Below are 27,387 nucleotides of genomic sequence, written 5' to 3'. Positions count from 1 at the left end.
TTAAGGGCCCTAAACAGCCCCACCTGGGACCCCCCCACCCCCTGCCCATGGCCCAGGAGCTCTTATTTAAGCTCAGTCCTGGGGTCTAGTCTCTTTACAAGCTGCTTTGGAGGAGCATCCTTGTGTGTCTGTTGACTCTGCTGAGCCAACCCTTTGTGATTCATCACTCCCATGCCCTCAGCAAGGGAATTTTACTCCTGGAGAAAGTTCAGCAGAGCTTTGGTGCTGCCTCTCCCCCAGTGGAGAGAACAGGGGTGTCTGAGCCCATCGTTGGTGCGGGGGACATTTGGGTAAGGGATGTGTAAGCTAAGGGGGAGACTGAGATGTCTAGATGATGCTGAACGTGGTCTTGAATAGCAACAAGCTGCAAAGAGAACCGTGGGGTACCCATCCCCCTCAATATCAAACTTAAGCCTGAAGGCAAAACTCACTTAAAGGCTTGATTTGACTTTGCAGGTCGCTTGGCTCAGCCCCTAAAGGTGGGTTTGGTGTGGTGTTTTGTTTTTTTTACAGCTAACCTGGGCTGGGCATGAGCCAGGTTACAAATAACGACACCCCTCTTCAAACCAGCCCTTAATTGGCTGTGAGTAATCAACAGGGGCTGTTAGTGAGTGTGGGCTCAAGAGGGAGCTGGAGGTTCTCTTTTGGAAGTCAGGATGGCGTTTGCTCGGTGCCTCTGTGCGAGAGAGGGGGGAAAAGTAGTAATCAAAGGTTTTCTGTGAAAATCTGCTTAATTCCTTCCAGGCCATAGATACGGGGCTGGGCACGACCACAATTCACCATCTCGCACAACCCACCCTGCCTCAGTTTTCTCCTTGCTTTGCATCGTGTGGTTTTGCTCCCGCCTTCTTTTCCCACAGTTTCAGGGTTAGATCTAAATACAGACCAGAGAAAGGGATGGGTTTTTTTCCCCTATAAATTTTGCTTTCAGGGGATCAGCCAGATGAGGGAACTGTTTGGACTGAAAAATAAGTCTGCTGGGAAAGGAATTTTTTTTTTTTTTTTCTTTCCAGCCTGGTTGACGCCAGCCTGTGCAGGGGAGGAGAAGGTAGGATGGTGATGGCCAAAGCTACAAATGGGTCAGTTCAAAAGGATGGTTCAAATGCTAAAGAGGTTCAAAACCACCCCCCCTGGTGCAGAGGAGACTTTCCCAGAGGGATGTAAGGACTGAGTGCTGCTCTTCCCGACAGGGAGCAAGGGGATGAGGTTGCTTTTGTCTGGGGCATCCAGCCCCTTCTGTGCTGGAAATGGGATCCCTGGGGTGCTGGTATCTACCAGTACCTGGAGAAATACCGTGCTAATGAGCCAAGACTTGGGAACTGATCCCGATTTGCAATGCAGGAGGTGGGAGCAGTGGAAGGCCTGCAGCTGGAGGGATGGGAGGATTTGGCGGTGGTTGGGGGTCAGTGGCTGCAAATTTCCCAGGATCAGAGGGAGCTGGATGTGGTCCCGCTTCCCACCTCCCGGCTCTGCTTTCCCCCCACGCCCCTCCGCCTTGGGCACCGCTCGCTGCAAAGGCAAATGTGCCTGCCAGCAGCATCGATTTGCTGCCGAGGGGAGGGCAAGACCCTCTCCCCATCCTGGGACCCTTCTCTTGCTCGGTGTGGGTGCCCCTCACCCTCCCTGCGATACGCAACCTCCTTCCCAAGCTTCACCTTTTCCCTTGGATGCTCTTCCCCATCTTTTCCACGTCAAGCCCCCTCCCCAAATCCTCTTTGCTCCCACGGCCACGATGTGGGTCTCACCCCCCCAAGACTCGTCCGAACTCCCTTCCATCCTTCCTCCCTTCCGTCCGAACTTCCTTCCATCCTTCCTCCCTTCCATCCTTCCTCCCTTCCATCCTTCCTCCCTTCCATCCTTCCTCCCTTCCATCCTTCCTCCCTTCCATCCTTCCTCCCTTCCATCCTTCCTCCCTTCCATCCTTCCTCCCTTCCATCCTTCCTCCCTGCCAGGCTGTGGGTACCGGGACGCCCATACGGACCGCGGGTACCGGCCGTTTTGGGAACAGGCACCACCCTGGGGGATGCAACCAGGAGGTCTTTGGCCATCACCCCACTCTCTCCCTTCCCGCCCAAGGCTCTGCCCACCCTGGGGCCGGCAGGAAAGGAAACGCCTTTCCCTTGCTGGGAGGAAAATGAAAGCGTCTGACGTCTCGCAGCTCACATCAGGAGAGAGGGGCGGGGGGGCCGCCCCATGGCTGCGCCGAGCCCCACCGCCGCTGAGCTCCCCCGTGAAGCCTCCTGCCCCATCTGCCTGGAGTATTTCCGAGACCCCGTCTCCATCCACTGCGGTCACAATTTCTGCCGGGCGTGCATCACCCGCTGCTGGGAGTGGTCCACGGCGAATTTCTCTTGCCCGCAGTGCCGAGAGACCGCGCCGGAGAGAAACTTTCGGCCCAGCCGGGAGTTGGCGCGGGTGCTGGAAATAGCCAAACGGCTGAGTCTGCGGGCGGCCAGGGGGGAGACGGTCGAGGAGGAAGGATGCGAGAGACACCGGGAACCTCTGCAAGTCTTTTGCAAAGATGATGAAGCCTTCATCTGCGCGATCTGCCGGGAGTCCCGAGCACACCGGGCTCACACGATGCTTCCCGTGCAAGATGCTGTCCAGGAATACAAGGTAAAGTTGATTTTTTTTATTTTTTATTTTTTTCCCCCCATCTAGATGCGCACAAGGAGCCAGACCAGCACCGTCAAAGCGTGATGTTACCATCGGGCTGTGAAACATCTCGCCCTCACCCAAGGCAGGAGGTTGGGGGCAAAAATGTTGTCCCCCTCCTCAGGGTGTTTGCCTCTGCTCTTCCCCCGCAGCCCGTTTCAAAATGAGAGCGCAGACCACGCGTCGGTGCTTCTGCTGTCGCAGTTCTCATGTGAGAACCTGATGCTCCGTGGAGGAAGGGCTGAGGTCTTCATCCTCCCTTTCCCCGCTGCAAAATTCAAGCCTTTGCCCAGCTTGCCGGGCACCTGCTGATCCCAAGATGCTCTCTAAATCAGCAAGAATATGGGCCAGTAAAAAAGGGGATTTTATTTCTTCCTGCATCAATGAGTTAAATCAGCTCAGAGAAAGGATCCAGTGCAGACAAGAGCAGAAAGCCTTTTCCACCATGTGGCATTAATTTGCATTTAAAACGTTCCCAGGTCTTAAGCTCAGGACCAAGAGGGACACGAGAGAAGCTCTGGAGTTGACCACTCCCCAGAATATGTTTTTTTTAGGCTGTCCCAACCTCCAGAGACATAGTCTTTATTATTTCTTCCCTCAGGGAGAAATCCAGGCTCGTCTGCAAGCCCTGAAGGAAGACAGAGACAAACTCCTGGGCTTTCGAGAGGCTGAAATGAGGAAAAACTGGGAGTATTTGGTAAATGTTTTTATGAGGAAGGACGGGTGGTCTGGATGTGTCTCTGGCTTCAGATGAGATGCCGTGTGGGAGACGGTTCTGTTCTGCCTTGGGGCTGGGGTCCCTTTCCAGGCACCAAACCCAACGCTGCCTGACTTTTCACTGCAGGGAAAAAAGAAAAAAAAAAAAAAAAAGTGGAGCCTAGAGACCTGCCACGGACTCAACTGCTGAATGCAAAGCAAAAAAAAAAAAAAAAAAAAAATATATATATAGGATACTGGAGGCATGATTCTTTCTAGGTGTGCAGTCACTGGCATGTGTGGGATTTTGCTGCATCCTTCTCCACCCTCCTTTTCCCTTCTTGTATCCCCTCCTCCCAGGAGAAGACCGAAGCCGAGCGGCAAAGGGTTTTCTCCAAGTTTGAAGGGCTACGTCTCTTCTTGGAGGACCACGTCTGTCATCTGCTGGCTCAGCTGGGGGACCTGGAGAGGGACATTGAGAAAATGCAGGAAGAAAACGTCACTAGCCTGACGAAGGAGATCTCTCGTCTGGATACCTTGATCCAGGAGATGGAGGAGAGGTGTCAGCAACCAGCCAGCAAATTTTTGCAGGTGAGGGAGAAGGGAATGGAGCCAGGTTGTCACCGCCTGGGTCCAGGCTGTTTTCTGACTCTGGGTCAGAGTCACATCCATGCTGTTGAGGTTTCAGCAGATGTTTTGCTGCCAAAACCCATTCACTGAGTTCCCTCTTCCCTCTCTTCCAGGACATCAGAGGCACCTTGAGCAGGTATGGGGCTTCCCCAGCTTCTCCTTCCACCCCAGGCTGAGGAGGGAGGTTGGACCTTGTGTTAGGACAGATACAGGAAAACCCTTACAAAACCTCCCTCAGGAGTCAAAGATTTGGGCTTGGGGACAAAGGCTCGGAGCGAAGGTGTCTCTACCCATCGCTGAACGTGCAGCAGGTTTATTAAAGCCTGCCCCAGCTCCTCTGAGCTATGGGTGTGCACAAAAGATTTCTTGGTGTCTCTCTGAGAAGATGCATCCTCACCTCTTCTTTGTCGTCCTCCTCTAGGTTTGAAAAGGAAAATTGCCAGCAGCCCCCACAGCTTCTTCCAGAGCTGGAAAAGAAAATTAATCACTTCAGGGAGAAAAATAATACTCTAGAGGAGGCTGTGAGGAGCTTCCAAGGTATTGAGCTGGGGTAGGAAGACAGAACGATACCTGTGCAAGCATAAATTATATTTATTTACTTAGCGTATAGATTATATTTTATTGCAATTGCATATGTGATCTCCGCGTGGCAGAACAACCTCTCTGTTTTTGCGTTCATGCTGATACCTGTGTGTTATATCAGATAATGTCTCTTCTCCCCCCTTTAGACATCCTGATGTTTGAGCTGCCTGAAAAGAGTAAGTCCACATCTCCCGGAGGTGAGGGAGTGGGAAGGACCGAGGGAAGGCTGAGCCCACCGTGGGATTGGGCCATGAGCTTTGGAAAGGGTCACCTGGGGAAGGTGCTGCCGTGTCTGAAGAAAACAAATGAGTGGGTTTGGCTTCCTTTGACGCTCTCCTCTCTGCACCTTGCAGTGAAGGTGACCCTGGATCCATCCACGGCTCACCCCCAGCTCGTCGTCTCGGCGGACGGGAGGAGCGTGCGGTGGGAGGATGCCCAGCAGGACCCACCTGCTGAAGGGTTTGGCGCCGACCCCTGCGTGCTGGGCTGCGAGGGCATCACCTCGGGGAGATGCTGCTGGGAGGTGGAGGTGACACCCAAAGGTTCCTGGGCCGTGGGGGTGGCCGGGGCCTCCATGAAGAGGAGGGAAGAACCTGCTGTGGGCTCTGAGATGGAGCTCTGGTCTATGGGTCTCTGTGAGGGTCAGTTTTGGGCTCTCACCTCCCTTGAGCGTATCCCGCTCTACCAGATCCAGGTCCCCAGAAGGGTCCGGGTCTCCCTGGACTATGAGAAGGGCCAGGTGGCATTTTTTGATGCTGAGAAGAGAGCCTTGATCTTCACTTTCCCAGCAGCTTCATTCAAAGGGGAGAGTGTTCATCCCTGGTTCCTGGTGTGGAGCGAGGGGTCCCAGATCACACTGTGTCCCTGAGGCTCTCCCTTCTTACCCAAACACAAGTTTTATGTCCAACATCCCTATCTCCAGCACTCTGGAGGACTCCTATCTACTAAACTGACCTTTCTGGCCTCTGTTCCTGTCCTCGGTGATTCTGAAGGGTTGAGCATCTCTGTGGGTCTGTGTCCCAAATTGGGGCATCGGTGGTTGACAAATGAAGCCATGTCTGCCTCGCAGCATCTTGCACCAGCCTGACTGCTTCTCTGATTTTATGGTTTTAGATGAAGTAAAAAGATTTACATGCTGCTTCTCTGACTGGTTATTTGCTGCTTCTGGATGTCGGGTTTGAGTAGGGGGGAAATGAAGTTTTGGGTGACTAAACCTCATTCATTCCTGTTATTTGCACAAAGCCTGGGGGTTGGCTGTGCTTGCACCCAGAAAGGTCCACGAGACCAGAGAGAAGGACACAGAGGAGAAAATAATGTATTTTTTTATTATTAATGACCTACAGCATGGAGGTTTCAAATATCAGTTGTTTGAGGACAAAGGAGCAGCTTTTGCCATGTTGGTGAGACCCCACATTGCAGCCTTGGGCTTAACCTCACCCAACAGCACAAACTTGGAGAGAAGATGTCTGTGTCTTAACTGGCTGCCCCAGGATCCTTTATTAAGGGGAAACAGTCTGGTTTAGGGCAATTGCACTCAGTGGGAGGTCAGGAAGGATCAAAAAAAAAAAAAAAAAAAAAAAAGGTGAAGTTGGGACCCCTTGGTTTGGAGGTGACCAGCTCAGAGAGGGACATCAGAGAAACCTTGGGAAAATCAGCCTTTCTACTGCTGCCACTCTGAATTTTTTCCCTTTTACCACTCTTCCCCATTTCTATGCCCCACGTTCCCCTCTCCAGAGCTGCTTTTTGCCTCATTTTTTCTCAGGCTTCTCCCTTTTTTTTTTTTTTTTTTTTTTTTTTTTTTCCCCCCTGTGCACCAATCTCCCAGCTTCATGGGGAAGGAAGAAACACAAAAGCCAAAGTCCCCCTTTCTTCTGCTCACTGTAGTCGACAGAGGTGGGGGGAGGGATGGAGACATCGGATTGTCCCCCGAAGCTGTAAAAAGGGGAGGGGGAGATGCTGCTCCCCACGCCTCAGGGACGCAACCTTAACTGGGACCTGGCCCCCACCACCCAGAGCCACGGGCGGACCCTCTCCCCGGTGAACGAGGCGCGCGAAAAAATAAATATGAGCCCCCCTTCATCCGCATCGAAAAACGCCACCGTCCCTCCCGAATAGTCCAGGTGAACGCTGACCCGCCGGGGCACCCCACGGAGGGGCAGGAGGGTCACTTTGCGGGTGGTGAGCGCCCGGATTTGTCCCCCCCACTTCTCCACCCCCCAGATCCCTCCTTGGGGGCAGAGGCTGAGCTGCCCCTTCCGACGGACGGACTCACGGGCCACCCCCACGGCCCAGTCCCCCCCGTCCCCCACCTCCACCTCCCAGCAATGCCGGCCGGCCACGAAACCCTGGTAGCCCAACACGAAGGGCCAGTAGTCAAACCGCTCCGGGTTATTGGGCAGGTCCCGTTGTCCTTCCCCGCGTCTCACGCTCTTACGGTCCTTGGAGAGGATGAGGTCGGGGTGAGCCGTGTCGGGGTCCAGGGTCACGACGGCTGCGGGGTGGGGGACAGGGGTGTCAGACCCAGGGGTGAGCCCCCCCCGCCCCGGGGATGCGGGGGGCTTGGAGGGGGGGAAGAGTGACTTAGGCTGGCATCTGACGGGGGGGGAAGCATCCCCCAAGATGGGCAAGGGGGCTGTACATGAGGCAGAAAGGCTGGGTTTAGCCCAAAACAACCCCCCACTCAAAAAAAAAAAAAAAAAAGAAAAAAGAAAAAGCACACAGTAATGGCAATAAGCTCATGTAGAAATCCAAGCAGCCCCCAAGATGAAAACAGACCCCCAAGACGGGGAAGGGTGCTGTACATGAAGCAGAAAGGCTGGTTTTAGCCCAAAATAACTCCCCCAACCCCCCCCCCCAAAAAAAAAAAAAAAACACAACAAAACAAACCAAAAAAAATGCACACAGTAATGGCAACAAGCTCATGCAGAAATCCAAGCATCCCCCAAGAAGAAAACAGACCCCCAAGATGGGGAAGGGTGCTGTACATCTAGCAGAAAGGCTGGTTTTAGCCCAAAACACACCCCCCTCAAAAAAAAAGAATAAAAAAAAAGAAAAGGCACACAGTAATGACAATAAGCTCATGTAGAAATCCATGCAGCCCCCAAGATGAAAACAAACCCCCAAGATGAAAGCAGACCCCCAAGATGGGGAAGGGTGCTCTACATGAAGCAGAAAAGCTGTTTTTAACCCAAACACACATCCCCAAAAAAAACAAACAAGCAAAAAAATAAATAAAACAAAAACAAACAAACAAACAAAACCAAAACAAAAAGAAAAGGCACTCGGTAAAGGCAACAGGCTCATGCAGAAATCCAAGCATCCCCCAAGATGGGGAAGGGTGCTGTACACGAGGCAGAGAAGCTGGTTTTAACCCCCCGCAAAAAAAACGTCCGACAAAAAAAATAAATAAAAAGAAAAGGCACGCAGTAATGGCAATAGGCTCACGCAGAAATCCCTTCAGACTTTAGGCTACGTGGGGCCAAAAATAAATGCTGAGGGGAGAAAAAATAATGAAGGGAAGCAATGCGTGGGATGTAAACCAGCAAAGTCTCGAGCAGGTTGTCTCCTACAACAACCACGGGACAAGGCCAGACCGGTTTGGCTGAGCACGTAGTTAAAAAAAAAAAAAAAAAAAAGGCTAAAACCTGAAGAGAGGGCGATGAATTAGGTCGATCCGTTTCCATGTTTGTTTCATGGAAATAGTGAGGTTTTGAGGCAAGGGCTCTGCTCTGGGGTGGGTATTCCTCCAGCGTTACGCCGAGGTTCACCTGCAGGGCTGAAAGAACTTGTTGGGTTACCCTAATATTTTTTTTTTTTTTTTTTTTTTAAATTTTTCCTTCAGCATCTATTTTGGGCCGTTTTGGGCTAGGCGCACTTTCATCTAACAGGTACGGCTGCTCTTGCATTCTCACGCTCAAGAGAAGCCAATTTTGGGGACGGCTAGGCTGGCGGGGGAGCCGAGCCAGAGAGGAGCCCACCCTTCATCCATGAGCACCCTTCAGGAATTAGGGCAAAACATGCATAATTAAGGCAGTGATAAATGAGGCATTAAGTGGGTATCAAATTGCCATTTCTTCTGACCAGGAAAAGCCCTTTGCTCTTCCTCTCCTCCATCTCAGGGTTTCTCTCTGCAGTGTTTCTGTTCCTAAAGTACATCCAGTATGAGCTAAGCACAGCTCAGCTCTCCCAGCTCTCCCCAAAACACGGCTGGTCTCTTTTTTCCTCCTCCTCATGCCCTTCTCAGTACCTTGCAGCTTCTTCAGAGTTTCCTTCAGAGCACTGTTTCTCCATGAGAAGTGACAGAGTCTCTCTTCCGATTCCGGAGAAACATCCACTGGCAGTTGGAAAGTCACTTTCCCACACCTGTGAGAAAAACAGAGCAAAGCAAAGCAAAGCAAAGCAAACCAAAACAAAACAAAGCAAAGAAAAGCAAAACAAACCAAAACAAAATCAACTTGCACTTTTCAGAACGATTGTCATCATTTCAAGAAATCTGATGCCACCAGGAATGACATGATGGTATTGCTAGAATGTTAGGGGGGTTTTGTTGGTTTTTTTTTTTTTGTTTGTTTGTTTTTTTTTGTTTTTTTTTTTTTTTTTTTTAATCTCACACCCTTGGCAACCCAAACCTCAAGGAAATTAAAGACCAAATTTCCCTGTTAGATTATTTTTATTTATTTATTTATTTTATTTTTTAAAGTAGACCAGGTGAAAGGTCCTGCTTGGGAGGATTGGGCTAGAGAAAAGAGCCAAGACTCCGTAGACAAATTAAAGCCAGCCTTTGCCTTGTGGAGGTCATTTTGAGGTTAAAGCTCCTTTGATCAGCACAGCCCTAGGAGTGGTCAAAAGAGGAATCCCTCAAGAAGGACAGTGACAAACATGTAGCGGCGGTCCCCAAAATACCCCTCCAGAATCTTGTATTTTCCCTGAGGAAGAGGTGGATTCAGCAGCCACCGTTGAGTTTTCTCCTCCATGGTCATTGCCCTTTGCAAAACTCGTGAAACGGCCTTTCAAGAGAGGCCACATACCTGCTGACGGTGCTTTTCACATCCTAGGGAAAGAAGAGAGAAAGAGGAAAGGAAGCTCAGCAGGAGCTTTTTTCCTTAAATCACAGCAGTTCTGAATTGCTGAGTTGGGGATGGACCTCCGGGGTCTCCGCTCGGTGTTGCATCCAGGCATATGCAGAAGGATGGAGCTGCTAGAGGGACCCCGAGCCAGGGAGGCACCACGCTCACAGGGAAAAACATTTTTTCCCCCTCAATTCTAGAAAAAAAAATTATTTCGCTGCAACCTGGGCTGGTTACCTCTCATCCTTTCACTGGACACCTCCAAGACACTGGCTCTGTCTGCTCCATAATCCCATTAGCCCACTGCCAATTACTAGACCCCCCTCTCAGCAGCACTAATAAGCATTAATGACCCTGACCAGCCCCACCTGAGACCCCACCCACCCCCTGCCCACGGTCCCAGGGGCTGTTTAAGCTCAGTCCTGGGGTATTTAGTCCTTTTGCAAGATGCTTTGGAGGAATGTGGCCATGGGCTGCAGTCCCAGCTTCCCTTCAGCCCTGCCTGTGGAAATATTCGATGCGCTGGGTTGCCCTGCTTCCCTCTCTCAGGTACCACAAAAATGGGGTGAAAGCTGGTGATGCTCAGCTTCCCCCCAGCCCTCACCATTCCCTCCCACAGATGGTGATTTAATTTGATTTTTTTTTTCCCCCCCCATTTTTCCAAGTTGCAAATCTCCCTCTCCTCACCCCCTTTGGGGTTTTCACATCTATAGAGGGAACAGGAGCAAACTGGAACTAGGAAAGCCCAACTAATTAAGCCTCTAGTTAGCGGGGAGGACCCTCCCTACCATTTTCCCGGGAAAAGCTGGAAACTGGGTGAATTCACTCACCGATTGCTGATTCTTCTCTTCTTGCCCTTGTGTCGGGGTGTCCAGCTGGGAGATCTCCAAGAGTTTGGTGGCATTTTTTGCCTGCCTCTTCTCAATTTCATTTTTCAGTTCTTCCAGCTGGGAAGCACAAGAAGAGCTCGTGTCCTCCTGGGACCTGCAGCGTGCCTAAAATCCGAGCACGGTCTGCCAGGGCTCAGCTTCTATCCTCCCCTTTTAAGATTCAAACAAAGGAGCAGTGGGATGGGAAATACCATGAGGAGTTCATGGAAAGGCATTTCCCACAGGAGGAGATCACTCATGAACCCAATTCCTTATTAATTTTTCTTGAACTCCTGGAGAAATCTGAGGGGGAAATCAAGTCTGGTGCAGAAAAGCAACACCGGTTTGGGAGGAAAGATCCTGATAAAAGCCACGGACGCTCGAATGAACTTGGGCAGAAAGCCATGATATTCCTGGATTTACCAGCATGGCAGTGGTGCAAAGAAAACAAAAAGGATCTAAAGGATTAAATCCTGAAGAAATGACCCTAAAATTGGTGTATTACTGCCCAGGGACTTGAGAGGTCAAGGAGGCTGATACCTACCAGATCCTCCAGTTTTCTGCACTCCAGGGTAACTGTCCTTCCTCGGAGACCTTCTTTCTCTTCCTTCAGAAAATTTAATATCTGCCTGAATTTCTTTGGGAGCGAACTAAAAAAACCTGTTGGATTTTATCCCTTTGATGGGGCTGGATCCTTCTCTTCCAGTTCCTTCCCAGCCCTGGGAAAAGCTGTGGCATGGATGCGTTGGGCCCGCGAGTCAGCTCTTCGCGCCATGTCTCCTGGGCAGGAGGTGGTGACACCCTTGGCCTGATGTGCTGGGAGCCTCGTGTTTCTCCCTTGACAATCTTCCAGCTTTTTATTCTGGGGAGTTGTTGAGGGTTGCCACCTCGCTGCTTTTGTCCTTCTCTTTTTTTTTTTCAGGTCTGGGCAGTAGGCAAAACCATCAGCCCTCCCAGGAAAAGGCTGGAGGCAAAAGACGTTCAGGCTGCCAGGAGGGTGAGAAGCTCTTCAGGCTTGTTGGGACCATGGGTGGGGAAAAGGTAAGAAAACACGGAGGGAAATGTGCAACCAGAACCTTGTAGGTGCTGGGAGAGGGGTTGTGCTTAAAGGGGCACAAGCTGAGGTCCTTGGGACCCCCACCACGAATGTGCCTATAGCCACCGGTCACTACGTGCCCTCCAAGAAGCACTGTCCTGGCTCTGAGCTCACAGGGAAATGTTTCTAAGCAATTTACAACCCACTGCTCCTTTGTTAAGCTCTATAGCTAAATATATATATATATATATATTTTTTTTTTTTTTTTTTTGCATGGCAGCAACTGGGAGTTTTAGAGATGGGGCCACTGTGACCCCGCTGAAGGGCTACCACCTGGGATAATTCTCCCGCCTGCAATCACTTGGCCGGGTTTGGAGTCGCGAGGCTTATTTCCAGCAAACTATTCCCAGCAGGAAAAGCTGCAGGGGAGTCGCTCGCTCTAGGAACAGTGGGACTGGAAACTGAACCCCCTGCAGTCGCTTCCCAGGGGAGCGTGGCCTGGGGTGAGCAGGTTGGGAAGGCAGACGCAGGAGGTGGGTGCAGCCGAGTGAATGTTGGCATCTAAGGAGCCCCTTTGTCTGAGCTGGGCCGCTTTGCTGGTGGGCAGAGCCTGGAGCACAGCTCCTTTCATCTCAAAAGGACGTGCCTACGGTTGGGCAAATGAGTCACACCCTAAAAACATCTACAGAGCCTGGAAAACCAGCTGGGGTGGAGCCGCCTGCATTGCATATTTCCCGAGCTGAAGTGACACCTTGAGAGGGAGTCGGATGGAGATCCGAGACCTGGAGGGACCCTGAAGGAATCGGAAAAACATCCGTCTCTACCGCCAAGGAAAGCACAGGGTTTTACAGGAACGCGGTGTTTGTGCCTCGCGTTTCTCAGCGGGTGCCTCTGAGAGGAGCGTGGTGGGACCCATGGTGGTTCGGGGACCTCCAGCCACCCACAGACTTGTCCTTGCAGAACAGCTCAAGAGCTTTTCCCCTGATTCACACAGATTTTCTTTTTTTGGTCCTTCCTGTGCTGATTGATTTCTACTCCCCTCTGCCTTTCCCAGCTGGGTTTGGATCTGTGTAAGGACTCGGTTCTCCAGTGAGATGGGAGAAAAAGGAAAAAATACTCAAGGCTGTTTGCTCAAAAGTCTTTCCCAGTAGCCCAGATTTCCCTTTTTAAATCAATCCTCATGCTTGAGCTCCTTTTCTGCTTTGCAGAAAGTAGATGTCCGTCCCGCAGCGGGATCCCCCACGTTTCCCAGCTGAAGGGACCGAGTGACAGCGGTGCACCAGGCAGAGGACCACGGATGGAGGACAAAGAACGCCAAAATACTGGCTGTAAATTCACCCGCAGCAGGACCCCTGGGGAGGGTGAGATGGGGCTTTGTCACGAGGTGCCCACTCATATCTCGTCTGTTATTCTGAGCCCACCCCCACCCGCTCCCTCCCACTCTCACTTCTGGTTCCTCTTCTCGGTTCTATAACCAATAACGTGTAGTTATTTCAGTGATGCCTCTTCCTCTTTCGGGTTTCCTCGGAAGAAAATCAGCAGGTTTTGAGGGAATCAATGTAGGTGAGACAGGCAAAAATGCCAGAATTTGTATTTCATCTATCGACCCCATCTGCTTTCATAGTTGAGGAATATCTAACCGGCAATTACTGTACAATTTATCCCACCTTGTCCCTCCTGAACAGCCAACAGGGAGAAACAGGCTTTTCTTGGGAGTTATCCTGGAACCTAGATGTGTATAATGGTGTGAAAAATTGCATTCCAGGTGGGTTTGTTTCCCTTCACTGCCTACAAAGGGGGCTTGAATGACTGGAGGGCCACCACGAGAAAGTGGAAAGGTAGGCAAGGTGTCCCCGTCCTTTTCCTGGTCTTGATGACCCAAAGGCTAAGAAATCCAGAATAATACATCCATAACAAGGCAGAAAGTGGAGGGTGCAAACCAAAACATTCTTTTATTTAAAATAAATATCAGAAATGCAGAGATAGAGACCAGCTCCCCAAACAAAACCAGTTCATCGTGAAAGGCCACCTCCCTTGGCAGAACAGGCTCTGGATCTGCCTTACAATTGATGTCAGAAAGAAAACGCTTTGGAAAGAGAGATAAACAGGAGGATTCAGTCTGTGAAAGGCAAAATAAATTTTAAAAGACCACACATCTGAAAGTCCTAAGCGCTCCCCATCCTCCATCAACCCCCCCCGATGTTCCCTTCTGATGTGCTGACTCCATCCCCTCGCACCGGCTGATCCTCCTCACCACCGCCGCTGTCCCCATCTCCCCATCCTTGCCTCAGAGGTGCCATCCCAAAGCTCCCGACGGAAACGGACACGGGAGAGGAGCAGCACGTTCTCGGCGAGAACCACAGCGAACAGCAGACGTCACCCAGGAGGTGTCCCTTTCATTAAGGTCTGATCGACAAGACACCTCAAGGACAGATCCGGAGGGGAAACCTGAACCCTACCCAGTCCAGAGGGGACATCAGCTGCCCGGTCACGGACTGATCCCCTGAGCGTGGGGTTTGGGTGATTTCTTGCAAACGAGCCCCCATCCCCATCTTGAACCAGGGGAAGACCCTCTCCTTGTTGAACGAGACTCTGGCATAAACCAGGATGGGAGCATCATCATCTGTGTTGAAAAATGCCACCCGCCCCCCTTCATAGTCCAAGGAGACCCGTATCCTCCTGGGAGGTGGGTTCAGGCGCAGGTTGACGCGGGGGGATGTGAGGGAGTGATAAGCCTCCAGCGCCCAGACCCCCTCCTTGGGGGTGAGGCTCAGCCGTCCCTTCCTCTTGACCGATCCTCGGGCCACCCCCAGAGCCCAGACACCCCCCTGCCCCACCTCCACTTCCCAGAAATGTCTCCCCGAGGTGAAGCCCTCGCAGCCCAGCACGCAGGGTTCAAAGTCAAATCTCTCCGGGTTGTCCGGGAGGTCCCTCTGCCTCAGCTGGCCCCTGGCTTGTTTTCGGTCCTCGGAGATGTGAAGGTTGGGGTGAGCCGTGGCCGGGTCCAGGGTCACGTTGGCTGCAGGACAAGGGAGAACCAGAAAGTTGGAGGTAGGGCTTGGCCCCGGGGGGAGGCTGGAGATGTTTCTTTTCCTCCCAGCACCTGGGACCAGCCCCGCTCTCCTCCTCCTCCCAGCTCTGGCTGCTTCATGGGGGGCATGGGCAGGTCTGGGGCTGGCATTAGACTTGGGGTCCCCCAGCAGAGATGCCCCTGGGTGGAAGGAGAAGGGGGAGAGGACAAAGCATGGAACAGAGGCACAGGGGGGTGGGGTGGGGTGGGGATGGCGGGAAATTCATGGCAAAGGAAGGGGAAGCACAAATGCTTTTCTCAGGTGTTCCCTTTCTCAAGTCCTAGAGGGGCATTTGGCTTTATTAGGACCATTTCTCAGCTCCTGGATACACCAGGAGCATCAACATCAGAACGCTGTCACCCTTCCCTTCCCCACCCTGGGGAGACTGCATTTTTTTCTTTTTTTTTCCCCCATGGGACTCTCTCCCACAAGCCAAAACCCCGTTTTCTCCCACCCACTACCATCGACTTACTTGGCTCTTGCAATTTAAACATCAGGCTGTCTAAAGAGGAGAGAGATTTCACGGTATCAGGTTTATGTGTCGGGCAAACTGGCTGCAGTTTAGCTTTATCATGCAGGCTGGGGAGGCGAAACAGCTAATGGAGGAATTGGGAGGGGAAATACTGAGGGTGTGAGGGCTTGGTTGGGTGCAAAGGCTCTGGGGTGACTTGCTCTGGTGCGAGTAGTGATGCTGGAAGAGCTACACAACTCTCCTAAAGCCAGGGGAGGTGACCCTCCTGGCCAAGGTCAACTCATCCCCAAGAGACTGCAGCGGATTTCTCCCACCACCACCACCTTGCAGCATCTCCTCCCTGGCTTTGTACCCACGTGAACTTTAATTTCCCCACCAGCTTGGAAGTGATGGGAACCACCGCACCAGCAGCTCTGTCTGAATCTGTTTTTTCTCGTGGGACAGGGGAGAGGAGACTTTTTTGCTGAGCTCGTTTTTCTCTCCTCTCCACTTCCCAACTCTTTTTGCCCCAGGAAAAACTCTCAGCGTTCTTCTCTGGTTAAAAGTTTCAGCTGCATTTATTTATAATGGTTGCTAGGTGGGTTTTGCACTAGCCAGCACATGAGAACCCAGTTTCTCCCAGCTACACAAGGCAACATGCCCTCTCCTAATCCTGCTCGGTACCTTGGCATTTCCTCAGCGTGCCTCGCACGAGGACATTTCTCTGAACAAAGTCCTCAAGTCGTCTTTCCAGATCGGAGGAAATCTCCATGGGAGGGTTGAACTCCATCTTCTCACAACTGCAAAGAGAGCAAAAGAGGGCAAAAACCCCATGTGTGATACATTCAGTTGCTCATTTTGTCCTCATTATATAGTCCAGGAGAAGCTATGGGATGGGATGAGGCTACTTCTCCAGGAACAAATAAAATCACCCTTTCCCCTGCCCTGTTTCTTTGCACTTTGCTACCCCGAGGAGGTCGCTGAATGGATGTTGCTGAACACAAAGCACCACGGTGGGAGGCTGAGCTACCGACTGCCTCCGTTGGGTTTGAAACCCCCACCTCAGGATTGGCCCGGGTGGCATCCAGACCTCTCCAAGCATCAGAGCGTGGGTAAAGCCAGGAGGAGCCACGTTACCTTTTCAAGAGTCTTCTGATGTCCTAAAGGTGGGAAGAGAGAGGAGGGACAGTTGGGAAAGAGGAACAACCAGTGTTGTGTCTTCTAACAAACGTTATATATTTTTATGGCAGCGCCGTAGCGAAGAAGGACCCTACCCATGGGATGATCCCACATCAGCAATTCTAGAAGACACCAGGGAGTTCCCATGGGGCTGAATTTGGGCTCCCAGGTCTCAGGCTTTGCTCCGTCCCTCCTTTCCCCACCAGTGCTGATGCTTTGAGCTCTCACCTGCAGGAACTGGCTCGCCGGCTGCTGGAATTTCCCCTCCATCTCCCAGATCAAGGTGTCGAGGTGGGACATCTCCTCCGAGACCTTCACCACAGCTTTCTCCTGGACCCTGAGGATGGCCCGGTCCAGGTCTGCCAGCTGGGTCAGGAGGAGGCGCTCTTGGTCCTTCAAAAATTGGTGCAACTCCTCGAATTCACACACTATCTTCTTCCCTTCCTTTTTGGTTTTCTCCTGCCAGGATCAGAGATGTGGGGATGAAAGAGGGGGCAGGAGACCTCCCCACGCAGCAGAAGCCATGGTGCGTCCTCTCTACAACGCTAGCACCCGAAACACTGGCAAAAACGTCCCCCCCCGTGGATTATTTTTACATCATTCTAGTTTCTATTAGCGTCACATCTCGGAGGCTGATGCAGTCGGCGGGGCTGCAACAACCCCGGACCTTTGCAGAAGGAATCACAGGAGGCTCGGGTGAAGCTCTGCAAGGTGGGCAGGAGCTGGGGAGGGGGGAGCTACAGAGAAATCCTGCCACGCCCAAGAATAAAACAGATTAGTGCTTCAAGGCCACCAGGTTGGTCTCAGGGTACCATGTCCTCAGTGATATTTAGGCAATATAAGGGGGAATTTAACAGCCAACCATCCTGCTGGGGATTGGGGTAGTAGCGGGGGCTGTTCTGGTGGCTTAGCTTGGAAGGAAACCAAAAGATGTGACCTCAGCTGGGCTTTATATGAGGGAGATTTATAGAGTTTCGGGGAAAAAAAACCCCTTCCAGCCCATCTCTCTACACCAGCTGAGGGCTGTGTGTCCCCCCCAAGCTCCCTTGCAGAGGAGTCGCAGTGTTATCTCCCCGGCGCAGGCTCCAGCCGGTGTGAAACCCCGGCAGATAAACACGGGCTTGGCCGGTGCCCAGAGCAAACAACACAATGTTCTACCCAACCAAATATGCGCGATCTGGCCTCAAAATACACCAGCAATGCTGGGGTGGGTGGAGAGACCCACAGTCCCCCCACCCCACAGCTCCTGTTGCGGGGACCTACCAGGTATGAGCTCTTCCTTACTCTGTTTTTTCTGCTTTCCAGGTATTTTTCTCTCTCCTCCTTTAAAGCCTGTAGGCGGGCTTGGATTTCTTCCTGTGGAAAAACAAAAGATGTTCTTAGGGGAGCTGAGAAAAATCACCACTAAAATTCCTTCTGCCCTGGTGTTTGATGGGAGAGGCTTTGCCTAAACACCAGCTCCTCTGCGAGGAGCAAAGCTGGGGGAGGAGGAAAGTCCACGAATGACCTAAGACGTTCTGAAGATTTGCGCAAAGAAAAAATTCTGCAGAAGAGCAAAACACCAGCAGCAATTAATAGCCCGTGTACTGGGAAGCATGTAAGAGCAAGATAGTGAGATTTCCCTCAAAAACACTTGCAGCTGCCAGAAGCTGGTGGCTCTGGGGTAAATATCTCCGTATTTAATAACCCTCAGTGGACTTATTTAGTGTGCATTTATATAAGTGCTTTTTGAACCCGCAGAAACCTTCAGCCTCAGCAACATCTTGCAGCAAGGAGTTCCTCCTGTTAACGCTGCATGCTGTTGCGCTGTGTTTGCCAAGCGCTTGAAATTTTGGCGAGAAAGATGATGAGAACAGGTTTGGATCAGCAGCAAAGCAGAAAAGGAGTAGAGAAGGGGAAGAGACGGGAAGAAGTTATTTCTCTGTGCTTGAAACTAAAGAAACAGTGAATAGGGGAACACATATGCAAAATTGTCCTCAGTAACTGACGTAACCATGTTTAAATAAATAAATAAATAAAAAATTCTTGGGGATTTTTACATGTTTTGAATATTTATCATTGTCAGTATTTCAGTACAAGCAACTCAACAGCGCAGTTCAAAGCAGAAAAAGGTTAACAAGGTTTTTTTTTTTTTTTTTTTTTTTATTTCTCCACGCTGTTGTCAAAGGTGAATAAACTAAAGGGGGGTGGGGGTGGTGGAACGCTGGTAGGAACACTGTGAAAACCAAATATCCATGCAATAAAATGCAAATAGGACCCCAGAGATCCACATTTGCAGCCGGCCCACGGGATCAGAATAAGCAGATGCACCCAAATGGCTGCGTTTTACCCCTGGAAAGGGATTTTTTTTTCCATGGTCATGGATTTTTTTTCCCACTGCGGGGCGGTGCGAGGACATCCCCGGGCTTTACCTTGTATTCCTGGGCAGCTTCTTCGACGGGGACCACGGCGTGGAAGCGGTGAGCCTGGGACCTGTCGCACACCACGCAGATGGGCCGCTGGTCCTCCTTGCAGAAGAGCTTCAGAGCCTCCTGGTGCTCCCTGCACCGATTCTCCCATCCTCCTCCTCCTCCTCCTCCTCCTGCTCGTAGGCTCAGATTCCGGGCGATTTCGGCGATGTTTGCCAGTTCTCTGCTGGGACGGAAACTCTTCTGCAAAGCCGTCTGCCTGCACTGCGGGCAGGAGAACGGTGCCTCCAGCCCTTCCCAGCAGCGGGCGATGCACGCCCGGCAGAAATTGTGGCCGCAGTGGATGGAGACGGGGTCTTGGAAATAACCCAAGCAGATGGAGCACGAAGCTTCGCTGTGAAGGCTTTCCGCTGGGCTCTTGGCAGCCATGGCTCTTCCCAACCTACCTCTGGGGTAAGATCAAATAAGCTTCACTTTGGAGGTGGAAGAGGACGTTTCTTCTCCCGGCTCGGCCGTTTTCTTGCTGCAAATGGAGGGAAGTCAACCCTCCCCCCCCCCCCCCCAGCCCTAATGCCACGGAAGAGCGGCGCAGGGGGCTCGGAGAGGAGCGAGAAGAGGGCTGTGGATGCGCGAGGGCTTCCTCCTTCCAGCCTCCCACCGGTTTCGGTTCAGCTGACTTTTTTGAGCCAGATGGGAGTTAGCAGATAGGAGGCTGGAGGGCAGGGCTCGCGCCCCGGCGGGACCGGGACGGGCTGGAGGAGTGGTTGGGTTAAAAAAAAAAAAAAAAAAAAAAAAAAAAAATCTTGTGAAACTCGGGATGGGATGCCCTCTGCACCAGGACCAAGCACAGAACAGGAGTTCAGGGTCTTGGGGGTGACAAGCTGTCCACAGGGGAACCATGCACCAAAAATATCAACCCTGCGTTAGCAGGAGCGGAGAGGGAAGGGATTGCTCCCCTCCACCAGCACGTCCGAGGCCATATCTGCATACGGGGACCAGTTTGGGTCTTCCCAGTATAAGGCAGACGGAGGCAGGCCACCGAAGTGAAGGCCAGGATGGATGGGGAGAGATTGGGAATATCCAGCATGGAAAGGAGAAGGATCGAATCGCTGTCTGCAACTGCCCAACAGGGTCAGAGGGAGGATGGAGCCAAACATCTCCATGGCTCTTGTTATACCCTTTTAATTGTTTAATTACCCATATATGCTGCTTAAACAGAGCTCCTGGGCCCATAGTCACCCCTGCCCAGCTTTATTCTGCTTTCCTAGGCATCTACTTTTGGGGACAGGACAAGGACTTGATGGACCTTCATCTGAACCCCTGTGTCTGTTGTGTATTCCCAAGGAAAAAAGTCCAACCTCTGACTTGACTCGAGTCCAGTCTGGGATTGACTAAGTCAGGGATCACGTTAAGCCAACACCGAAAGGAACAAACCCATTTCTATGTGTTCATTCCCTATTCTGACTCCCCCTTTATGCGTTGAGTCGGGATCCCATCAAGCTGCAGATGACTCCGACTCCTGGATTGCTGCTGACTCCTCACCACCTCAATTTCCACAGACTTGCTGTGTCTGACAGTGCAGAAAACTCAGGTTTATCATCTCCCTGTGCAGTGGGTTTCAGAGAGGAAGGAGGATGATTTTTGCCTTCCTCCAGTTATTTTAAGCAGCTTCCAAAGAAAACCCACAGAAAAGCAAAAATTAAAAGAAAACACACAAGGCAGAAATTACTTAGAGTTGTATATTTGCTTTTAATTCCCTATCAGTGCAATTTCACAGGCAACTAGGAACAGACATTTAGCAATTAAAAGATCAGAATATATTTTAAGGCGTGGAAATGGTCCCATTTTCCACTAAAGATTCTGAACCCTGGCACTCCTTCCTTTCCCTTTCAGTTGAGGCTTGGTCTGGAGGGAAGAGGTTGATCTTGATGGCAGGGCAGGTGCCAGCTCCAGCAGTTATGTCTGTATTTTGCATTAAATGTATAAACAATCTTTGAGGTTGGGATATGCCTAGGGAGTCCCCCTTCCCTTGATTCTTTTTCTGCTTTGTCTCTGGCAGAGGGTCTCCCCGGTCCCACCAGTTCCCCTCAGTCCAGAGGCTCCATCTCCAGCTATGGTAGCACCTGGGATGGAAAGATGGGTCTAAGGCTGTCCAGTCCCTCCAGGCCAGGCCAGGAATTTCTGGAGGGTCAGAGCTTGGAGCCATGAAAAAGCTTTGCAGACCCACTCCATGAAAAGATTTGCATAGCCCACACTTGTTGTAGAACCCAGAGCCGTAGAGGTTCATCATGGACCCAGCCCCTGCTTAGTTTCCTAGGTGTGAGTAGATGGGTTGGTTGGTTGGTTGTTTTTTTTTTGTTTGTTTGTTTTGGGGGGGGGGGGGGTGTTGTTTTGTTTTTTTTTGTTTGGTTGTTTTTTTGTTTTTTTTGGTTGGTTGGTTTCGGGGGTTTTTTTGTTTGTTTTTTTTGGGGGTTTTTTTGTTTTTTTGTTTTTTTCCCCCCTATGCCTTGAGAAAAAAAGTTTAACAAAAATTGAGGTAAGTCTTCTTCTTCACCAGACACCACGGGTAGACTGTCTCCCCTTGGAAAGAAGCCTGCTGAAAAGCAAATATCCGTGACTTCCTCACGGCATCAAAAAACACCACCCTTCCTCCTTCATAGTCCAAGAAGATTCGTATCCGCTGGGGGTCATTAGGTAAGGTCAAGGTGGTGGCACGGGGAACAGTCAGAGCTCTGTACTCACTGCGGATGTGACACAGTGCCCATACCCCCTCCCTGGTCGTCAGGGTCGCAGAGCTCTTCCTCGGCACCGACTTCTTGGCCACGCCGATGGCCCAGGGGCCTTCCTCGCAGATCTCCACCTCCCAGCGGTGCCAACCTGACGTGAAGCCCCTCAAACCCAGCACGCAGGGATGGAACGAGAACCTCTCCGGGCTGGAGGGCACGTCCTGCTTATACAGCATATCCCACCACGTGGCCCCGCTGATTCCCACGAGCTCAACCATGGCGTTGGCCGTGTTCGGGTCCAGCGTTACCTGTGCTGGGGGTGGAGAGAGAGTCAGGCTCATGGCAGCAGGTTTAGGGGGCACAGGGCTTTTTTCTCTCCCTTCCCATCCACCTGATCCAGTTGGGACCCCTCAAGGCATTGCCTCATGGTGAGGCCAGTACGGGAGGAGGAGGAAAAGAGGTAGCAGAGGAGTTTAGGTTAATCTTTGGGGGCAGCAGAGCTTGATTTACTGTATTTTGGATCTAATATGCTGTATTAGCTGGGCAGACGTTTGGTTCACTTACTTTTTAAAGGAAGCTCGAACTCCACTATATCTAGAGGAAAGAGAACGAGAAAAACATGAGAGGCAGAAAGAAAAATTGGCCCGATTCAGGATTTCTGCAAAAATCTAGAGAGTCGGGAACGATCTTGGGGGAACGTAGAGAAACTTGAGGAGGGAGAGGGGAAAACCAGGATTACACGTATGAAAATCATCCATGCACAAAGGGGCTGCCGCAAAGAAAATGAATACAGCGATGCATTGGAGCGTGTCTGCGATGAGGAGCGTTGGCAAGCGGCAACACACTATCTCCATGTAGAAGTTAATGTGAAATACGTGGGGCTCAATGCAACAGGCAACAACAGCAGCAGCCAGGCAATGTCAGACCAGCACTCGCTGCTCATTGGCAATCTCATCGCTGGATCTTGAAAAAAAAAAAAAAATCCCTCATTCCACAACCAGGATGCATTCCTTTTGCATGGCTCCGCTCCGTCCCTCCCCACCAAGAAGCACGGTGACATTTTCCTTTCTGGACCTGCACACAGTACCTTGAGCTTTCTCTGCAACCTCCTTGATGATTGCAGTTTTCTCTGTGAAATCATTGAATTTCTTTTTCAGCTCAGGGGGAATATCGAGTGGCTGTGAGAAAGTTTTCCTCTTGCACCTGGAAGGAAAGAGGGGATATATTTACACCCGGTTGTAGTTTGCTGCTTAATGTTTTATGAGCAGCCAGTGTGGAGAATTAGTGGAAGGAAGACAATGGGTCTACACTGTACCCCACCACCCCCCTTATAGATGTTTATTGATCTGCTTCAGCTGTGAAAGCACAAAGTGGTTGGGTCAGGACCCTTGTGGGAATTAACAACCCCAAGCAGACCCACCTGGGACCCCACACCCCCACCCACGGCCACTATTTAAGCTCAGTCCTGGAGCTTTCAGCCCTTTTGTAAGCTGATTTGAGGGACCATCTGTCTCTGGCTACAGACCCTGCTGATCCACCATCCTACAGGTCACCTTCTTGGCTTGCCCCTGGACCTACCCTCAGGTGCCCTTCTCAGACCTGCTTGGCTCTCCTTGCTCAGGTACGTGGGATGGGGCTGTGGCTGGGGGTGTCTCTGCACCCTGATGGCTTCTTCCAGGATGATGCTCGGTTTTGTAACCTCAAGCTATTTCTTCAGCAATGGCTTAAGACTCTTCCCCAACATAACCCCCTCCCCGATACTCACTTTGAGTGTAGGAACCCACGCCCTTCAGAAGTGGAGCCCTGTCCTCCTAGTTCAGCTCATGCAGCTGACTGAGCCATCGGTGCCAGTATCTGTCTGAATTTATCTTTAGTTAACTAGAGAGGAAGAGCCTTCCTTCCAAACTCCAGTGTCCATGGTCAGGTCCAAAGGCTATAGTGCAGAAGGGTCAACCTGCCCCTACGTTATTTCTCCCAGTATCCTGCCACAAAGCTGCCCTGCTGTGGTGAAATTTTGATAGGAGAAGGCTCACGTACCTGCTCAAGGTGGTTTTGATGTCCTAGATAAGAGAGAAAAAGGGACTTAGTGACCTGGAATACCTGCCCTTGGATTACTGGGGTTCCGCTGTAGTGAAGCCCCTCTCTTAGCATGTTGGGGTATAAAACTGAGAGCTGGAGACTGAGCTGGTGCTCAGCCAACACCTCCACAGCAAGATTTGGAAGGCTGGGGTCTCACCTTCAGGAGTTCACAGTCTGGCTGCTGGCATATCCTCTCCAAATCCCTGATCAGCGTGCCCAGGCTTGTGGTCTCCTCTAAAAGATTGGTGAAGACTTCATCATGCGCTTTTGTTATCTCTGTGTCCAGCTGCTCCAGAAGAGTCAGAAAAAGGGACTTGTGCACCTCCAGTAACTTGTGCAGCTGCGTATATTGGCCCACAATGTTCTGCTTCTCAGCTTTTGTATTCTTCTGCCAAGGGCAAGCCAAAGCAGGGAAAGGAAAGCAGAGAGCAGGACAAGAGCGTCAAGAGTGGCTCATGCATGAGTGGAGCCCACCAAAAAAATGTATCTGGAGAACATGCAAACCCGCTCTCCCTTCCCCCTTGCATGCCCCTTGAGCATCTTCCACCCGTAGGAGAGAGGAAGAGGAGATAGATGTTCCTCCTTCTTCCCCCCCCCCACCCTTTGCCAAGGAAAATTGATGGCCACCTACAGAGAAGTCCTGGATTCTGTTATTTATAACCTCCAGGAAAGGTCGAAGCTCCTCATCCTCTAATTTCAGGCGCTTCAGTTGGGTCTGGATTTGTTCCTGAGAGGAAGGAAATAAATCTGTTGTTTAATGCCATTGTTGTCTGACATCAGAGGTAAGCTCTTTGGTACTGCAACACCAGCGGTGCTTCCTGGTCCACAGCTGGCACAAAACTCCTTCTGGAATCTTTACAGCTTCTCTATTGTTGAGGAAAGGAATTCTGAGGCGGTCCGAGGTGCCCACAGATGTGTCACTGCTGGAAAGTTCCTTGTGAAATCCGGGGGGGGGGGGAAACAAAAACAAAACAAAAAGCTCAATGCAGAATTAGAGCAGGATCATTTCAGATTGCAAGCAGGCCAGCTGAAGGGCTTTCACATCGAGCACCAGCTGGTCCACAGCAGCAGGAGACTGGTGGGTCTGGCACCTGCATCTGCTGCTGATGGGAGGCCGTTCTGATCTCTAGAAGACAGAGGTTTGCTGTGAGCAGGACTGTTTAGCTGGGAGAAACAACTCCAAACAACTCCTTCATTTGAGAAGTGGGGTGTTTTTTTCTTAGCTTAGTTTTAGGTCAGCTGCTAGTAATTGATGTAAAGCTTTTAGAATTAAAAAAAAAAAATAAACAAAAAAAAAAACCACAAAACAACCAAATACAGAGTTGAGGGTAAAGATCAGTGGGAGGGGGGAGTCAGTCTCTTTGGAAATTCAGTCACGATTACAATCTCATGGATTTTGATATAACTTGCCGTGCTCAGCAGAAAATGGGGAACTCTTGACTGCTCTTGAAGTGTTGGGAAAGTTTTGTGACACCTGTGACTGTTCCAAGGCTATCAACCTCCCCCCCTCCCCCCTCCCCTTTTTATTTTTTCCTTTTTTTTAAACTAGGGTCAAGGAGACTTCAGGGAGCTGTGGGGTAGGAGAAGGGCTGAGGATGTCTTTCCCCTCAAACACACACTGATTTTCGGCATAACTGATCCTGATAAGGGACCCGCATCCCGGAGAAGAGAGCCATTTATGGCTGCTGGATAAACAAACCCTCATGAAGCTGAGTAAACCCCTGGCACTGCAAAATCGTGGGGTGAAAAGGTTACATGGGGATGGTGGCGGTGAGAAATCATACCCATCCGCTTCTTACTCCTCCCTACACCCCTGCTCGTGGCTGAACCCTGGGGGAGATGAGCCCCTTGGTCCCCAAGAGCGGGGTGCTCCTCTGTCCACCTCAATAGCTGGCATCGAGAGACAAGGATGGGTTAAGCCCACGGGTGGTTTATCCCACAGCCCAAAGGCTGCCCAGGCATCTGCACCCATCAAGAGCAGCAACAGCAGGAGCTTCCAGCCCTTTGTGCATCACTGTGCCCCCAAAACCCCTCACCTTGTACTCCTGGGCGGCCTCATCCACAGGAACCACGGAATGGTTGCGGTGCACCTTCGACTTGTCGCACACCACGCAGATGAGCATTTTTTCGTCTTCGCAGAAGAGCTTCAGGGCTTCCTTGTGCTCTTTGCACAAGTTCTCCCCTCCTTCCACCTCTCTAACCCGTTGCAGATTCAAGTTCTTGGCTGCTTCAATGATGCTAGCCAACTCCCAGTTGGGGCGGAGGCTCTTCTGGGGCACTGTCTCCCTGCACTGAGGGCAGGAGAAGTTGGTGGTCATTCCTTCCCAGATTTTAATGATACACGCCCGGCAAAAGCTGTGCCCGCAGTGGATTGACACGGGGTCTTGGAAAACGTCCAGGCAGATGGAGCAGGAGACTTCATTCTGAAGGTTTTCTATAGACATCTTGGCTGCCATGAGTGTGACTAAGTTCGTTTCGCTTTCGAATGATCAGGAAGGAGAGAGAATTCTCTTCCTAGTTTTAAACCATTGGTTAAACCAAGACCCAGCCCCTTTCTAACAAGGCTTTGGACAATACATTTCCTTAGGATGGCTCTGCTGGTGCTGAGGAGTAGCAGTTAGACAGCTGGGGAGGAAGAGCATTAGAGATGCCCACCCTATTTTTACCCTTTCCTGAAGGCACTGGGATTTCTCAGTCTCCAAAGTCTGTCCTTGGAATCGGTGGAGACCTGCTGAATCACCAAATCCACAGGAGTTTCACACCCTACTAGCACCTAAGAGAGGCCGTGAGGCACCTGGGGTGGGAGACAACCACTGGCTGAAAATGCTTCTGAGCTACCAGGAGCGATGGGACCTGGCCAGGGCTTGGGAAGGGCCTCAGCACCCTTCAGGAGAGGGTCTGTAGAGCTGTTTGGGAGAGCTCTAACATCTCCTGGGTTGACCCTAAGGGTTCAAATTTACAATTCCCTGCAGGGCAGGGCCTTCCTGGCTGTCAGAAGAAATTTCTGCCATTCCTGACCCCTGGGACGTCAGCTTTGCCTTTGGAGTAAGGTGGGACACCAGACTAACACCCTGCAGAGACTGCTAGGGATCAAAGATGCTCGTGTCCCCCTGGAGATCTCTGGTGCCTCCAAGACCTTGCAGGGTCCCAGCAGGTTTCTCTGATCTGCAGCAACATAACTGAGAGACTGAACTGATGCTTTTCCCTCCTTTTCCTGCTCTTTAAATGCCTTTACTTTCAAAAATAATTGTTGTCCTTTCCCAGCATCACTAGTTTGCCATTGCCTTTCAACCGGTTTCCAGTCCAGGTGGTTTTCAGGCACATAAACAGGAAGAGTTGTTGCTGTTCCCTCCCATCATGGCTGTGGCGAAGCAAAAAAAGGCTTCGTTAAGTGCTTTCATTTGAGCTTTACAAGAAACAGGTCAAGAGAGGGCAACAAAGCCACCAGGGTTTGCCAGGCTGGTGGTGGCACAGCACCAGTTTCCCAGTTTCTCTCCAACAAGAAAAACAGCCCTAAAAATTACAGAAAGACATTTTAATTACAATCATTTTGCCTATAAATATTTAGATAAAGCTGCTTACTAAGCTTCCTGACCCAAATGTATGTAAACTGCAGAAAGGTGGAGTTCAAGCTCTTTCTGTTCCTCTCTGTTCCACCAACCTCTGATTTCTCCTACCCCACAGCTCTGAGAAAGGCAGCTGAAATCCATGGGGTTCAGCACCAAAGCCTTAAAATGTGTATGTGCTTGCCAATACTGTGAGGTTTTTGGTTCATAAGGGGTTTTGGTAGGAAAACAGCAGATATTACACTTAACTCGGTAATATCCTTTTTTTCCTTCCTAGCTACTAAACCAGGAACCAGAGCCAGCTTCTTCAGCCCTGCAGGAACATCACGTTTGAATGTCAAGGTGGGAAAAAATTAGAAAGAAGAGGAGAAGG

The 27,387-nt window shown here is 51.0% G+C and overlaps 4 protein-coding genes across 6 annotated transcripts; 1 reads left to right on the top strand and 3 right to left on the bottom strand.

The window, feature by feature from the left end:
- Window positions 1-2,096: 2,096 nt before the first annotated feature.
- LOC104364162 (zinc finger protein RFP) lies at window positions 2,097-5,705 on the top strand. 2 transcript variants are annotated; one of them, XM_009970742.3, is made up of 7 exons: window positions 2,097-2,616; window positions 3,257-3,352; window positions 3,712-3,942; window positions 4,095-4,117; window positions 4,403-4,518; window positions 4,710-4,739; window positions 4,917-5,705. In XM_009970742.3, exons 1-7 carry the CDS (start codon window positions 2,194-2,196, stop codon window positions 5,429-5,431), a joined length of 1,434 nt encoding a protein of 477 aa, XP_009969044.3. In that variant the 5' UTR covers window positions 2,097-2,193; the 3' UTR covers window positions 5,432-5,705. The 2 variants fall into 2 exon arrangements, with proteins under 2 accessions (XP_009969044.3, XP_032845723.2); XM_032989832.2 differs by having other exon boundaries at window positions 4,710-5,705.
- Window positions 5,706-6,447: 742 nt separating this feature from the next.
- On the bottom strand, window positions 6,448-11,770 carry LOC116960906 (E3 ubiquitin-protein ligase TRIM39-like; the record flags this gene model as incomplete). The annotated part of the gene is given in 6 exon segments (XM_032989839.2): window positions 6,448-7,054; window positions 8,810-8,925; window positions 9,591-9,613; window positions 10,460-10,576; window positions 11,689-11,727; window positions 11,729-11,770. Coding segments are annotated over 6 exon segments (858 nt in total), but the record flags the coding sequence as incomplete, so codon positions are not given.
- A 1,690-nt stretch (window positions 11,771-13,460) lies between these two features.
- LOC104368414 (zinc finger protein RFP) lies at window positions 13,461-19,342 on the bottom strand. 2 transcript variants are annotated; one of them, XM_042802130.1, is made up of 7 exons: window positions 18,647-19,342; window positions 17,499-17,591; window positions 16,464-16,694; window positions 16,194-16,216; window positions 15,741-15,856; window positions 15,078-15,107; window positions 13,461-14,553 (listed from the first exon to the last, which is right to left on the bottom strand). In XM_042802130.1, the coding sequence occupies exons 1-7, from the start codon at window positions 19,070-19,072 to the stop codon at window positions 13,958-13,960; spliced, it is 1,515 nt and encodes a 504-aa protein (XP_042658064.1). In that variant the 5' UTR covers window positions 19,073-19,342; the 3' UTR covers window positions 13,461-13,957. The 2 variants fall into 2 exon arrangements, with proteins under 2 accessions (XP_042658064.1, XP_042658068.1); XM_042802134.1 differs by lacking the exon at window positions 15,078-15,107.
- A 1,754-nt stretch (window positions 19,343-21,096) lies between these two features.
- On the bottom strand, window positions 21,097-26,647 carry LOC104363743 (zinc finger protein RFP-like). The gene is made up of 7 exons (XM_032989833.2): window positions 25,485-26,647; window positions 24,080-24,175; window positions 23,606-23,836; window positions 23,407-23,429; window positions 22,457-22,572; window positions 21,934-21,963; window positions 21,097-21,682 (listed from the first exon to the last, which is right to left on the bottom strand). Exons 1-7 carry the CDS (start codon window positions 25,902-25,904, stop codon window positions 21,165-21,167), a joined length of 1,434 nt encoding a protein of 477 aa, XP_032845724.2. The 5' UTR covers window positions 25,905-26,647; the 3' UTR covers window positions 21,097-21,164.
- Between the last annotated feature and the right edge of the window lie 740 nt (window positions 26,648-27,387).

Source organism: Tyto alba, unplaced genomic scaffold (assembly GCF_018691265.1).
Source record: "Tyto alba isolate M040663 unplaced genomic scaffold, T.alba_DEE_v4.0 Super-Scaffold_100000100064, whole genome shotgun sequence".
NCBI classification, from domain to species: Eukaryota; Metazoa; Chordata; class Aves; order Strigiformes; family Tytonidae; genus Tyto; species Tyto alba.
Note: the sequence above shows the minus strand (reverse complement) of the source record. Positions and strands in the feature narration are given on the sequence as shown.

Coding starts and splice junctions, on each gene's coding strand:
- LOC104363743 (XM_032989833.2), bottom strand. CDS start 25,904: ATGGCAGCCAAGATGTCTATAGAAAACCTTCAGAATGAAGTCTCCTGC. Junction 22,573..23,406: donor ATCAAAACCACCTTGAGCAG/GTACGTGAGCCT, acceptor CTTTCCTTCCAG/GTGCAAGAGGAAAACTTTCT. Junction 21,964..22,456: donor GGTTGCAGAGAAAGCTCAAG/GTACTGTGTGCA, acceptor TCTTTCCTCTAG/ATATAGTGGAGTTCGAGCTT.
- LOC104368414 (XM_042802130.1), bottom strand. CDS start 19,072: ATGGCTGCCAAGAGCCCAGCGGAAAGCCTTCACAGCGAAGCTTCGTGC. Junction 16,695..17,498: donor TAAGGAAGAGCTCATACCTG/GTAGGTCCCCGC, acceptor TGATCCTGGCAG/GAGAAAACCAAAAAGGAAGG. Junction 14,554..15,077: donor GTTTAAATTGCAAGAGCCAA/GTAAGTCGATGG, acceptor CTTGTCCTGCAG/CCAACGTGACCCTGGACCCG.
- LOC104364162 (XM_032989832.2), top strand. CDS start 2,194: ATGGCTGCGCCGAGCCCCACCGCCGCTGAGCTCCCCCGTGAAGCCTCC. Junction 3,353..3,711: donor GGAAAAACTGGGAGTATTTG/GTAAATGTTTTT, acceptor CCCTCCTCCCAG/GAGAAGACCGAAGCCGAGCG. Junction 3,943..4,094: donor CAGCCAGCAAATTTTTGCAG/GTGAGGGAGAAG, acceptor CCTCTCTTCCAG/GACATCAGAGGCACCTTGAG.